The 15,591-nt window shown below is 39.0% G+C and overlaps 1 protein-coding gene across 2 annotated transcripts in view; it reads right to left on the bottom strand.

The window, feature by feature from the left end:
* The window catches only part of SERGEF (secretion regulating guanine nucleotide exchange factor), an 86,706-nt gene that overhangs the window by 59,410 nt on the left and 11,705 nt on the right, over nt 1-15,591 (bottom strand). For both annotated transcript variants that reach the window (XM_032232183.1, XM_032232175.1), the window contains exons 7-9: nt 14,665-14,727; nt 12,376-12,534; nt 5,271-5,440 (exon numbers count right to left, since the gene is read on the bottom strand). In XM_032232183.1, the coding sequence (XP_032088074.1) occupies nt 5,271-5,440; nt 12,376-12,534; nt 14,665-14,727 (392 nt within the window). The remainder of the gene's footprint in view (nt 1-5,270; nt 5,441-12,375; nt 12,535-14,664; nt 14,728-15,591) is intronic.

The raw sequence follows: 15,591 nt of genomic DNA, 5'->3' as shown, positions 1-15,591 counted from the left end.
ATATAGCTTTATGTGTGGGGGGGACTGGATGGGGGCCTGGGGAGGAAGTCACTACAGTTGGGGAGGGAGAGCATGAGTGAGCACTGAGGAGACCACAGGAGGAGGCAGGAAGGCAGGCAAAGAACCATGCTATAGCACACACACTTTCCTCTAACCCCGGAAGGCTTTAATCCGCTATGTAAAAATCCAGCCCAGTTTCACTGATTACAGGTTTGAAATGACAACGTGGCTCTGCCTGCAATCAAAGTACACTTGGGAAGGGAGAGCACGAGCAAGCCAGGTCCTTCCCTCCAGCCTTTGCCCAAAGCCCCGCACAGCACCAGGAAGATGAAGTTTGAATTCCTCCCTCTCCCTCTGACCCCACCTACCTTTTCCAGCTGCTTCAGAGGGTTTCAATGCTGCTCCTACCTCGGCTCCTCTGAAGAAGCCCCACCCTCACTTCCTTCTCTTTGAGAAGCGCCTTGCAAATGGGCTGCAGGGCAGAGGAGCGTACCGGTATGGGAGCATGGCCACACCTCCATGGAACGGGTACGCAAAAGTATGGGAAATTTCTGGAACCAGTACGCCTGAAGACGTGCGAACCGGAAGGAACCCACCTCTGATTGGGATGCTCAATGCAAACATATTTCTTGCCTATGTGTTTATGTAGGAAATGGTATTGGCTACATAAAGAATAATGAGTGACTCTTCTTCAAAGCACTATAGATTATTGTCTTATAGGGCATTAAATTAAATTTATACAATTCTGTCATTGCTACATTCACTTGGCAATCACCAAAAACACACGATGGCAAACCCTTAGCAGTGTTTCCCATTATACTTAGTAAGACAGTGCCATACTGTGGACGGTCCTGTTTCCATGCTGTTACACTCCGCAGTCTCTTGCAGGTACAGTAAGCATGTTTTCTGACCCAGTTTCCACACCAATCTCTACTTAGCAGTATGTTAAAGATGTTTCTAGCATGCCAATTGGGGGCTGCAGCCTGCAGTGCAGTTCATTGTAGCACATTCACAGTTCTGATTTGTTTAAAAAAAACATCAGTGGAAAAGTACTGGATCTGCTATGTCTGTATGAGCTAAAGCCACATTCATAAATCTGTTTCATATACCTTTTCATGTTTGTGCTCTCGGCAAACAGAAATAATTTTTAAAGCTATGTTTGTGACAAGGAGTCTGTTAAGAAGGAATTCAGGTTTCTCTCTTCTGTTCATTGATAGTGAAAACAAGAACTCCCTAAGTCCATAATGGACATAAAAAGTCTACATACACTTATTAAAATGCCAGGTTTTTGAGATGCAAAAAAAAATCAGATCAAGGTAAATCACTTCAGAATATTTTCCATTTCTAATATAATATATAAGCTGTACAAGTCAATTGAAAAACAAATGGAAATATTTTAGAGGGGGAAAAATAACAATTAAAAACCAAAATTATGCAGCTGCATAAGTGTTCACACCCATTTTATGTAGGGATGTTGCTATGTTCAGAATTAACCAATCACATTCAAATGATGGCAAATGGCAGTCAGTACACATCTGCCATCAGTTAAGATGACTCTGATCAAGCCCATCTAAAATCCAGCTGTTCTTGTAGGGTTTTTTGTTGACATTGACTCAGTTGCCTCTTACAGCAAAAGCAATTGTCTGTAAAGGGCTTACAAAGCATTAAAGGGGTCTCATTGTTGGAAAGTATCCATCAGAAGAAGGGTACAAAACACTTTCCAAGGCATTGGATATATCATGGAATACAGTGAAGTGATCAACAAGTGGAAGAAAACACAGCACTCTAGTGATATTACCAAGAATTTGATGTCCCTTCAAAATTGATGAAAAAAAATCCCACTAAAACTGGCCCAAGAGGCTTTCAAGAGACCTACAGCAAGATTAAAGGAGCTGCAGGGATTTTCTGGCAAGAACTGGTTGTATACTACATGTGGCAACAATCTTCCATATTTTGCATATGTCTGAGCTGGGAAGGTAGGTTGGCAATTTGGAAACCCTACAAAGAAAAACATCCAACCCCAGCTACATTTTGCTAAAACCTACATCAAATCTGACAAAAGCACATGGGAAAATGTGTGATGGTCTGATGAGAACAAAGCAGGGGTGGGTTCCGGGCGGTACAACCCAGTGCAGGCGTACCGGGAGCAGCTGGGAGCAGCAGCCAACATACCAAAACGGTGTGTGTTTTGGTGGGCCCTCTACCCACCCACATTCCTTACCTCTTTTTGAAGAAAACAGGCCAATTTTGCATGCGTACACAGCGTATGGTCCCTGCACGACCTCAATGAGCAGCTGGGGCATCGCAGGGCGGTCGTGTGCACACTCGCACACAGTGCACGTGCCCGAGGTGGATGTCCGGCCCCGTCACAGCGTACCAGTTGTGACATGATCCAGAACCCACCACTGGAACAAGGCTGAACTTTTTGGACATAATTCCAAAAAGTATGTGTGGTGCAAACAACACTGCACATCACCAAAAGTACACCATACCCACCATGAAGCATGGTGGTGCAACATTATTTTTTATTATTATTAATTTTTTTATTTCTCATATATACATTCACAATTATATGATCTCATAACTGTTATTAATAATATGTATTTGTAACAATTTTTCTCCCCTACCGTTGACAATATACTTGAAATTGCTTTCTTACCATCCCATAAACCCATCTTATCTTACAACAATCCTACTTCTTCTTCCTTCCTTCCCTCCTTCCTTCCCTCCTTTCTTCTTTCCTTCTCTCCTTCCTTCCCTCCTTCCTTCCCTCCTTCCCCCTTCCCTCCCTCCTTTCTTCTCTCCTTCTCTCCTTCCCTCCTTCCTTCCCTCCTTCCTTCCCTCCTTTCTTCTCTCCTTCTCTCCTTCCTTTCCTCCTTTCTTTCCTCCTTCCTTCCACCCTTCCTTCTCTCCTGCATTCCCTCCTTCCCTCCTTTCTACTCTCCTCTCCTTCCTTCCCTCCTTCCTTCCCTCCTTTCTTCTCTCCTTCTCTCCTTCCTTCCCTCCTTCCTTCCCTCCTTGCTTCCCTCCCTCAACATTATGTTTCGGGGCTGCTTTTCTTCAGCTGGAACTGGGCTTTAGTCAAAGTGTCAATTTTGGCAGAAAACCTTTTGACCTCTGCTAAAAAGCTGAAGATGAAGAGGAATTTCACCTTTCAACATCACAACAACCCAAAACATACCTCCAAATCAACAAAAGAATGGCTTGACCAGAAGTGGGATGACCTGAAGAGGGCTGTGCACAGAATGTGCCCTCACCATCTGACAGATTTTGAGCGTTTTTACAAGGAAGAGTGGGCAAAGATTCCCAAGGTAAAAGGTGCCATGCTGATAGGCTCCTACCCCACAAGACTGTCATAAAATTAAAAAGTGCTTCAACAAAATATTAGTTTAAGGGTGTGCATCTTTATGCAGCTATATTATTCTTATTTTTTATTATTTCCCCTTAAAATATTTCTGTTTCTTTTTCAGTTGAATCATACAGCTTATATATCATCTAACATCTTAATAGAGGTGTGTTTTGGACTGGCTACCATAGTACAATATGCACTAAAGGGAAATATTTCTTTTAGGCTTGTTTGGCCGATATTATATGTGTGAATGTTTGAATGTTTAATGTTTGAATGTTTATTTCATTTGTATGCTGCCCCACTCCCGAGGGACTCGGGGCGGCTAACAATCAAAAGGGGGGAAGGGGATACAAATAGGACAAAAGACAAACAGAGTAAAAAACAACAGCAGTCACAACATTTCAAGTGGGGCTGGAAATTCATCAGCCCCAGGCCTGCCGGAACAACCAAGTCTTCGTGGCTTTGCGGAAAGCCTGGAGGGTGGTGAGGGTCCAGATCTCCACAGAGAGATCGTTCCAGAGGACTGGAGCAGCCACAGAGAAGGCCCTCCCCCGGGGATTTGCCAGTCGGCACTGGCTGGCGGATGGAATTCGGAGGAGGCCTAATCTGTGGGATCTAATCGGTTGTAGGGAGGTAATTGGCAGTGTGTCTTCCTCTGAGTCAGTTTTTTGACTTTTGACAACTGCCTGGCCAAATCCCTTTATTTATTTATTTTGGCAATGTATTTTGGAAGTAGGTTGCCATTGTCTCCTTCCTAGAGCTGAGAAGACTGACTGGCAAAGTTAACTTGTTGCTTAGAGAAAGACCAGCTACTACATTTATTAATTTATTAATGGACTTTTTGCTGAAAAAGGAAAAAAATGAACTTCTAATTTTGGGGTATAATGATTAGGAAAGGCAGCTTATGGAAGAAAAAAAAATATGATGCAACCTTAGAAAAAGAGGGTAAACTATAAATCCATTTATAACTGCTGTCAAAAAGACCAAAAACCACTTCTTTATGCTCTTTTCTTTTTCTATTTTCTTCCTTACTTATTCACTATTCTTTCTTATGTTCTATTATCTTCTATTTATCAATGCATTCAAGAGGAAAAAAGGCAATTTGGAAGTAGATTTGGTATCTAGATTACCTAAGAGTTTACTTTATATGAAGTTCATATTCTAACAGATCTGGAATGGAGCTCTATAATTCAAGCTGCTATGGGTCTCCTAAGCTAGTGCTTATCTAATATGCTGGGACTGCAGTCGATTGCAAGGGTGAACAAAGGCACAGCAGACACTGAGTCAGAAGTACACCTTTTTTGGGAAGGGGGTGTCTGTCATAACTTCAGATGGTCCTTAAGTTACCTGAATAATTGTAATTAATAATATACTAAAATAACAAACAAGCAACTTCAAACATAATTCAACAGTTTTTAGAACACAGACATGCAAATGTTCTGCTGAAAAATTGTATTTCTGTTAATTAGAAAACAGGTTTTTCTTTTCCTGTTTTTTTTCAGAGGCAGTACTACTACAATTAACTTTAGTATGAATTCCAGCATATTAGGTGATAATAATGAACGGACACCATTCAAGCCAGTCTTCCAAAATTCAAATATTTTGTACAATTTAACTTATTTATTATATTCTACAAAGAATTCTCTACAAAAAGTGTGTATTAAGAAATTTTTCTGTTGTAAAAAAGCAAATATAGGGAAAGCTGCAATCAGACTAGTAGAAAGAGTAGTACTGAGAATCACATTTGGATTGTCTTTCAGTTTTCACAAACTAAATAAGTTGCAGAATATTAGATATAATAAGTAAACGCAAGCAATGTTGACTTAATGGATTGAGACAGTGCAGCATTCCCTGTGCCAGAGGCACCATTCAAATTAATAAAAGAAAGTCTAACATGACAACACATATAGTTTTGTCTTACCTCAGATGCACCAGAGAGTCTGGGTACTGTAGCAGGAGCATAAGATGACTCTTTCAAATGATGCTCTGTTGATTCCTTTCTGTCCTCGCTCTGTCCTTCTTCACATCGCATCTCACTTCTTCCAAGTTGACCATAGTCTCTTCTACCCCACGTGAAGACTTTCTCTGTCTCTAAATATCAGTGACATAATCGCAGTGTTAGTTCTTGAACTTAACATAAAACCATGATAAAACATTATTAAGCTGCGCAAGATTGGAATATGTCACATTAAGCTTTTATTTTCATTAAACATTTCCTTCCCTTCACTTTACATATTTTCCACACCAATGGATTTAGGAGTTGAATTCATAAATAGCACTATTAATGAGATTACCTGGTTTTGGCTTAGTACAGTTTCTAGGAATTCAACCATGGTGATTTGCTGAGCATGTTTCCTTTTGCTTGTTTGTTACATTGATATTCTATGTTTCTTCCAGGCAAGATATATTGTATATGAACTCTTTAAATTTTATTCTCACAACAACGTTGATGGGTAGGTTATGCTGACAAATAATGACTGCTCCCAAAGCATCTCAGGAACCTCCCTGTCCCTAATCTAGCAATATAACTATGCAAACATTTTGGTTTGCGACTTAACACAGAGGTGGTAAGTTATGTACTGTATCTTGTATCTATTTTGGAGTTTTCTGAACAGCCAACTTTCATTGCCTGCAGTCTGCCCACCAACACCACCACCACCACCAAAAAAAAAGAGAAGAGGAACTACCCTTCTAGCCGCCCGGAGTCCTTCGGGATTGGGCAGCCTATAAATTTAATAAAGAGAATAGAATAGAATAGAATAGAATAGAATAGAATAGAATAGAAGAACAAAATATATTCATTTCTGCCTTAGTACAATGTGTGAACTTAGCTTGTTAGAATTTAGTCCAAGTTTAGCATGATCAATGAAGTCAACCACAAACTAAAATATAAAAACAGGTATATGTTCAAATAACATGTACACATCACTTTCAAGATGAAGCCCTCAGGAATCATGAGGAGCAGTTCCCAGGTTTGTGAATATTTTAGCTTACTTCTCACCAGTTTTCTCCTAATCTCCTCACCTTGAGAGGAAATGAGTCAAGAAACTCTCCTACATATGCATGAAATAATCAATTAACATTTTTCCAATTCCCCCTGGAAGTCACAAGTCTACCACATTAGCCATAACTTTGTCCCATTTAAAATTCATGATATAATCTTTTCCTTTGAAACTTTTAATAGTAATAACTAAATGCTGACTGCAATCTAATTTTAGTGAGTTAATCATAAGCATATCAACATCACTCCATATCAAACTTAAATGCAGGTCTCAAAATAAAACTGAAATCTTATTTCTAGCTTAAAAAGAACAAGACCCGAGACATGCTTTATATTCGACTAAAGATATATGAACTAGTGAAGTCACCTCTCGAATACCCCGGCTTTCTAGTTTCCATTACTAATCTAATTTTAGATTCTTTGATTTGACCACTGGCAAAAATGACTATTAAGGAGATTTTATATGAAGAAAATAAGCTGTTCTATTTACATAGCAAGTTGGTTCTATCTATATTCTTGTTTTATATTGTAAACGGTTCTTTAGTTACACATGACTGTTCCTTGTTATTATTATTTAGCTTACATTGGCATTAATCTATTCAATGAGAAAGGCAGCTGCTGCCTGAGCATTAAATGGAAACCTCTCTTATGTTTAGAATGTGAGTACCCATTCTAAATTTACACCTTGAAAAGTACTCATTCTTAAAACTTGAACTTGCATATTACAATTGCTTTTATTGCCACCTCCATTGCTACTTCAACTGGTTTTACACTGTATGTACATTTATATGAGACCTACTAAATTCTATACGCATGCCACCAGGTCTTCACTATCTGTGCTGGTTCAATATTTGAGAAAATGTTATATGAAGATAATAATTTTATTATTAATCTATTTTTAGTATTATGCTAAGTATTATATAATATTAATTATTTAATCCTTTTACTATGTAATGTTAATTAAGTAGTACTGTCCCAAATTAATTCGGACAACTTGAAGATCTCTTTTGGATTCCAACCACTACAGCTGCTTTTTATTAGCCATGTTATATGGAGACAGAAGGCAGCTTAAATCCAAATATCTTTGACAGAATGGAAAAGGTAAACATTGACTGCCATCCTGTTGGGTTACTGCTCAGTCATACAAATGGTAATCATGGTTGATAACTTGAATCTGAAAAAAAGAACAGATAATGTTTGTATGTGCATGCATGAGTGTGTGTGTGTGAGAGAGAGAGAGAGGGAGGGAGGGAGGGAGGGAGGGAGGGAGGGAGGGAGGGAGGGAGGGAGATGACTTAAGAGTTTGGAAAGGAAGATTTGAAGGGGGAAAGATAAAAGTGGCTAGGAAGGAAAGACAGTATTACACTATTACAAGTGGCTAAAGAGATACATGAGTTGTGGTGGTGCAGTGGTTAGAATGCAGCACTGCAAGCTACCTCTGCTGACTGCTGGCTGCAATTCGGCAGTTCGAGTCTCACCAGGCTCAAGGTCGACTCAGCCTTCCATCCTTCCAAGATTGATAAAATGAGGACCCAGATTGTTGGGGGGCAATATGCTGACTCTGTAAAGAGAGGGCTGTAAAGCACTACGAAGCACTTTAAGTGCTATTGCTATCGCTACATGTCCCAGAATGATTTATGATGAAAGACACATAGGATCGCTACGCAAAGAGGATAACACAGTGTGAGATCTATCTACCCTCCTCAGATATCCAGAGGGAGAAGAATGACAGACATAAGAAAAAAGATTCAAGTTTTGTTCACCATAAGAGGTTGCCTGTTAAGTGTAGCATTCAATTAAGTAGTTGGGGAATTTAGTAGCAGTTACATTTTTGGATAATGACATTGTCCTTTTAGCAGGAACAGTAGTAGCACACAAAGACACAATCTCTGAATTGTGGAATAATTAGGTCATAAAATAATTTGCACTTTTCTTTGCCTTTTTCTTTATTGTACAAAACTGCTTTAATTGGTTTTCAGAGTTAAATGTTGTTAATTGCTGCCCAGAGTCGCGTGTGATGAGATGGAAGGAAGGAAGGAAGGAAGGAAGGATGGATGGATGGATGGATGGATGGATGGATGGATGGAAGGAAGGAAGGAAGGAAGGAAGGATGGATGGATGGATGGAAGGAAGGAAGGATGGATGGATGGATGTATGGAAGGAAGGAAGGAAGGAAGGAAGGAAGGAAGGAAGGTTGGTTTTTTAATATTATAACTACTGTGAGAAGTCTTACTTTCTTTCTGCTACTGACATGAAATGCACATTCACATGTATTTGGCGAAAGCTGTAAAGAAGGAACTATTTACACTTACACCTTTTGTGGCCTACATTTAAAATAGAAACAAAATGCTCTTTCTAAAGGGCCTACCAAAAAATAAATTAGTCACAAGCTATTCCATAAAAGTTATTACAAATTATATACTGTTAGCAATTACAGCTAGAAAGTCAGTACACAGTTTGAACATGTTTAATGAGCACATTTGAAAGGAACTCAGGAAAGCTTTGACAGCTTTATGTGCCCTAAGATGTTTGCAGCACTTCTGAGATTCAGACTAAAGTCACAGAATAGCCCCAATAACACAGAATATGAATTGTTACTTGAAATATAATAAACTTCCTAAATAGACAGGAAGATTCTACAATAAGGCATTACATGCAGAGGTGGTATTCAGCAGGTTCTGACCAGTTCTGGAAAACCGGTAGCAGAAATTTTGAGTAGTTCAGAGAACCGGTAAATACCACCTCTGACTGTCCTCCCCCCATTTATTCTCTGCCTCCCGAGTCCCAGCTGATCAGGAGGAAATGGGGATTTTGCAGTAACTTCCCCCTGGAGTGGGCAGGGAATGGAGATTTTACAGTATCCTTCCCCTGCCATGCCCACCAAGCCATGCCCACCAAGCCACGCCACGTCCACCAAGCCACACCCACAGAACTGGTAGTAAAAAAAAATGAATGCCACCACTGATTACATACTATGTAAAGCATCAGCAGATCTAAATGTTCAAGTCCACACATGTGTGTAAGTCAATCTTTTTCTCCCCTCTCTTTTCGGTTATTTTCTAAAAATTCTTCTGGTCCATATGAGAAATGGGGCTCAGAGACATTTTGGAGAATAGAAATTATGCCTCAGGCTGATGTATTGCTTTGTGGTATACTAGGTTTCCTTTTTTAAAAATTCAGTGACTTTATTTATAAAAAGCAATAAACAAGGCAAAGAATTTGGAAGTACCAAGGAATGAATACCATTGTGTCTGGCACAAAGGATCAGGCCCATATGTTAAGTTGCAGCACAGAAGATTTATTCAAGCCTATACACAAGAATTAAGTCAACTAACAGTCAGCACTAAATTGATGTTAGAAAAGGGTCAACAGAATTCAAGGGGAAGCTGGACATGAATTGTTTGTGGCAACATAAAGACTCTAAGCTGATAATATGTTTTACTCCACATTCCATTCTTCCATTGTTCCCATATCCCAATATCATATCATTGTATACAATGGATTGTATAAACCACAGCCATCAAGTGAAGGATGCTTAACCCCAGCATCGCCTTCTATCAGAGCAATAAACAAGAATTTCCAGAGCCAGATACCTGCAGGATCATCTTTTCCTGAAGGCATTTGCCAGTCCTTACTACATTAGGTAGGATGGGTATGCTCCAGATCCCCTTCCTTAAATATTGCCACCTGATGGAACCACAAAGCCGTGCCTTCTCAGTGATAACCCCAGCCATTTGGAACAGCTTCCTATCGAGATCTCAGGACTCTCTACATTTTTAACCTTCCAAAAGGCTATGAAGCTCTGGCTCTTTCTCCAAACATTGAGCTAGGATGGGGATTAAGTGTAAGGTTGATTTGGTACCTGGTGGGAAAGAGTACCTTTCTTTTTAACTGTGTTTTATGATTTGTTGGAAACTACTGAAATTGTTGCAGAATAACACAGCAATAAATGTCAAGGGAAGGAGGGAGGAAGAGAGAGAGAGGGAGGAAGAGAGGGAGGGAGGGAGGGAGGGAGGGAGGGAGGGAAGAAGGAAGGAAGGAAGGAAGGAAGGAAGGACGGAAGGAAGGAAGGAAGGAAAGAAAGAAAGAAAGAAAGAAAGAAAGAAAGAAAGAAAGAAAGAATGAATGAATCAACCAACCAGTTTCAACTTCATCCATGGACTAGTTATTTAAAAGTATCTGAAAATATTTATTACTTTTTTATCTCACCAGACTTCATCTATATTTTAGGCCTTATAAAAATCCTCCAATTATTATTTTGATAATTAACCATCTTCCTGGTATTTTCTGACATCCTATTGCCAGTTATGGCAGAGAAGACATAAAATAAATGTTGAGGTCTTCCAAGATTTCACATGTTATTTTGCCAGCAGTAACTTATCTATCATTTCTTACCAAAGACCTTGGATCACTGATTCTTCATATTTCACCTAGGACCTCAAACAGAATCAAACTGCTCAAGAACAACAACAAAGGTCTTGTAGGATACATTCATCAACAAAATAAATCCTATTTAGTATTTCTCTAAAACATCACACTGTACCTTTATACTACTACATGGGAACAGAAGTGTTTTTCAGAAGCTTTTAGTACAAGACCACAATCTGCAACAGAAGCCTACTGTGTGGGACAATGTATTTCCTTTCCACCGCAGAACCTATGGAGCTACCCAACTCAGCTTATAATTTTATGGTATATTCCTTTGCTAGGTCTTTGGTATAGCTGCAGTTGGACAGGGAGAGCGGTATGACCCTGTAAGCATTTTTTTTCCATTTCCTTCAATCCATTTACACAAGAAAGGTTGTGTATATCTTTAATGTACTGAGAATTATTTTCCCATTTTAAAAATACATAACAAACAGACCTGTGGATTTATTCAGAACAACACAAAGATAAATAAACTCCCTTAATTAAGACTCCATTTGTTATTGGCTACCAGCATAAGGAGGAAGGCAGTTATTCTAAACCAAGAATGACTCACCCTTTAAAGGTTTAAGACTTTGTTCTTTCCTTTCTTCTTCAACACATTTCTGCTATATTTAGAACTTCCTTTAGTCTAACCACTTCAATGAGATTCTTACATAATCTAATTTACATCTGCAACATTATAGAATCTACTCCCATTCTCACAAAAATATCAATTATAAAAGAGTGACTTTCAGTTTTGGTTTGTCATTCTTTTAAAATAAAACATGCTGTAAAGATGGGTTTTACACACTATTGCTTTCATTCCCAAATCCTTAGATGCAACAAGGCATGCAAGCAAGTAAGAAAAAGAAAAGGATCCAGTAACATGAGATCATTTCCCTGACTTATAGGGTAGATAGATGATGTTTGCAGGTGGGAGAATCTGACAAAACCTCTGCCAAATTCACCTTTGTCTGGTCTACTAAATTGAAGCCCCAGTGCAATCAAACTATTATTTCCCTTACAGAACTCATGATCTCACTAATGAAGAAATGGAGCCATAGTATCTTATTTAAAGAAAATATCGATATTGTATCTAAGCCAGAAAATAAACGGCAACTGTGAAAAGCTACAATGAATAGCATTTCTGTCCAATATTGATGGCATATTAGAAATATAGACCTACTATTAAAAGTCGTATAAAATTCTGATAGTTCTTATAAAGCACTGTTTGAGTTAATTAAATGTTAAGGTTACAAACAGCAGCGTTTTAGTAGAATATATATGGCTATCCTTCTTGTCTGAAGTCGTAGTCTAAGATAATATGATATTAGAGAAAAAATCCTTCTAAAACTCATTTTGGCATCTGTTGCATTCTATGTTAAGAACTTCTAAGAGGAAGATTGAGAATATATTTTAGGGAGTTTTTATATTTGAACATATAGTATATTTTATTCTTGCATAGCAAGGCATAGTTGCAATTATATTTTTCTGATACAGTGTTTTGCCATTTCTTCCACAAATCTCAGTCTAAAAACCCTTTTAAGATCCATACAAATATTATTTACAATCAAATAGATGTTGTTTTATTTTAGATATAGTCTTTTTTAGGTTATACCTGATTGCACCACCAAGTGTGTCCAACCACTCCAAATTCTTCTGATTTTTTCACCCTCAAAATAGTGAGCTTCAATCTTCTCAGGTACCAAAACAATAGAGTCTTTACTTAATAGTTGCTTGTGCTTATTGTTTCCCCAAACATATAAATCTCCATCATCTTAAAAAGAGAGAAAGAATAAAATAGCAATTAAGACATTTTTGTATCATTTCTTAAGGATACAGATATAATGATTAAATGTCATTGCTCCATGCACAAATAGTACTTAACTTTAAAAGGAAGCTACAATTCAGAAATGCCAAAGCACAAGAAACCACACACAAGTCACATTTTTTGCAATTAAATTTCTCCAAAACCGAAATTTGTAATATATATAAACTAAATCATTCCCATGCAAACAAGTGCATCCAGGAAATACAAACACATAGCTCTGACAACATCAATGCACAATACGTACACACAGTGCAAGCATAATCAATATTCCTTCGTTGGTTTCTCATAAGAAAAGAGCATACTGACTAAAGGTTTTTGTATTATCAGAAAAAAACATTTATCTGAACCAGGGGTGTCAAACTCAAATTCATTGAGCGCTGCATCAGGACTGTTTGACCTCAGGGGCGGGGGGCAGAGGTGGTATTCTACCGGATGGGACCGGTTCGCCCAAACTGGTAGCGGAAATCGTGGGTGGGCCCATCCAGGTGGGGCCACCCACCCACCTACCTGGCTCTTTTTTGTCCTATTTAGGGACATTTTTTGAGCAAAGCACATGTACGAAAGGCTGGAAGTATGCATGGATGGGTTCTACCACAAAACCGCGGACGACAAAATCGCAGTCGACGAAAGCGCGTATGTGACGTCATCACAGCGTGACGAAAAAGATTGAAAAAGATCGAAAAATGTAAAAATAAAGGTAAAACCTTCCCCTAACCCCCCCAAACCTAACCCTAAACCTAACCCTAAACCTAACCCTTAACCTAACCCTAAACCTAACCCTAAACCTAACCCTTAACGTAACGAAAAACCTAACGCTAACCCTTAACCTAACGCTAAACGTAACGCTAATGCTCTAACCCTAACCCTTAACCTAACCCTAACCCTAACCCTTAACCTAACCCTTACCTTTATGTGAATCGGCTTGCTGTAATTTAATTTTTATTTCAATTTTTCGATCTTTTTCGTCACGTTGTGATGACGTCACATACGCGATTTCGTCGACCGCGCTTTTGGGGAACGCGCTTTTGACGGGTCACAGCATGGATGGGGCACACACACACACAAATACATTTGTGAACTGATAGGGAAGGTAAATGAAAACCAACCCTGGGGGGGAGGGGGCATGGCCAGTTCAACATCACTTGTGTCAGGGGCATCTGTGGTAGCCGGGGTGGGGCTGGGGGGGGGGATCCATTGTCTCCAGAACAGAAAAGTGAGACCAGGGAGAGCACCACACCCTTGTCCTCCAGAGAAGCCTTGCTGTCTGCTGGTGTCTAAGTGCTAAGGCAGGACTTTCCTTCCTTCCTTCCTTCCACCATCGGCTTGTACTTCCCTGTTTCCAGGGCAGCCCTGCAGGCCAGATCTTAGCACCTCCTGGGCCGAATCCAACCCACAGGCCTTGTATTTGACACCCCTCATCTTAACAAATCTTAAAAAAAGGATAAATGACAACAAGCTAGGCCACTCAACAGATGGAGATGAGAAGACCATTAGGTACAGTGAAAAGAAAAACTAAATACAAGGATTGCACTTTGTCTTTATTGACTGAGTCTTGGCAAGTTTTTTTTTCAAAAGTAGTTTGCCACTGCCTTCTTCCCACGTCTGAAAGTGACTGTGCCAAAATCACACAGTTGGCTTCGCCACCAAGGACTAGAAACTTAGGACCTCCCAGTTTCTAACTTGGAGTTTTTAATCACCACACTAAACTGGGTATCCTCAGCAGGACTAGCAGCTGCCAAAATTCTTTGGGCTTTAATTTCCTGAGTTTTTTAAATGCATTTCACTTATTCTCAGTTCTTGGATTTGCTTGCAAGCTTATCTAAGTGGTTCAGTTCTGCTTATGAGGATGAACATATGAAAACGGCTAAGAAAAATACAGACAAAAATCCACACATCAAAGTCACATGAACCATATGAAGAACATCTGAATGGGAGAAGGAAATAGGTGCTTTGAAGACTGAAATACATAAAACATACACTCAGACACTCCCAAGGAAACTTGAACTAATATCAGAAACAGAATGTTTTGTATGGTTCAGCCAAGCCAAAGGAATAGGTGCAGACAAGGAAACATACCTGTGAGTGACACAACATGATGTGAGCCGGAAGCTACACTCCTCACTTTGACATTTTCAAAACCTAGGAGAGTAATCCATTTATGTCATGTGTTAAAGAGACAATTCCCTTCCACAGAGATTTTCTGTGTTACAGAATGTCACAAATAAAACTAAAGCTAAAAAATGTTAGATATATAGAAATTGTTGCTGCATAGGTCATGTTGGGTTTACTATACCACAAGCAAATTTTAATAGATCAAGGGTCACTTTGATACAGCTGAATAGACTTTAAAAATGCAAGCATATAGATTTACAATGAAATTAATTTTCAAGAACCAGGAATTGGTTTAAGTAGCCTGAGTTGGTTTGAAGAAAGAAATGTTGCTATTATGAAAACCACTGAAAATAAAATGAATAGCAATAGTGAGATTTGGGAATGTCCTCCCTTGAACTATAATTCCTGAATTCCCAGGTTTTCTGTAGGAAAAACAAAGTCATAAGATAGGAACATCTATCGGAAGTGTTGTTCTCCTCCTTAACATGAAAAATGAACACTAGGTATTCTTGTCATCTATAAGTTAAATATGAGCCACTATCATGGCTCAGCTGTTAAAAAGACAAATGTTACATTTGGATATAGTAACAGGATCATAGAATCCAAGTCATTGGGGAAATACTTGTTGATTGCATTGGGTCCTGGTAAGAACCCACTTGGGGTGGCAGGGATATGCCAACATTCAAAAAGAGTAATAGCAAAATAAAACAAGTTCAGAGAAGAGCTACCAAGATAGTGAGGGCTCTGCTATGAAAAGTTTAAAAATCTGAGTATATTTACCTACAGAATAGACAACAAGGGCACATTTATATGTTGCCCACCTCAGTCTGCAAAGTGACTCTGGGCAGCATATATGCACAAAAGCCCCAAACAGGTGTCAATATCATGTAT

Source organism: Thamnophis elegans, chromosome 1 (genome assembly GCF_009769535.1).
Source record: "Thamnophis elegans isolate rThaEle1 chromosome 1, rThaEle1.pri, whole genome shotgun sequence".
NCBI lineage: Eukaryota > Metazoa > Chordata > Lepidosauria > Squamata > Colubridae > Thamnophis > Thamnophis elegans.
Note: the sequence above shows the minus strand (reverse complement) of the source record. Positions and strands in the feature narration are given on the sequence as shown.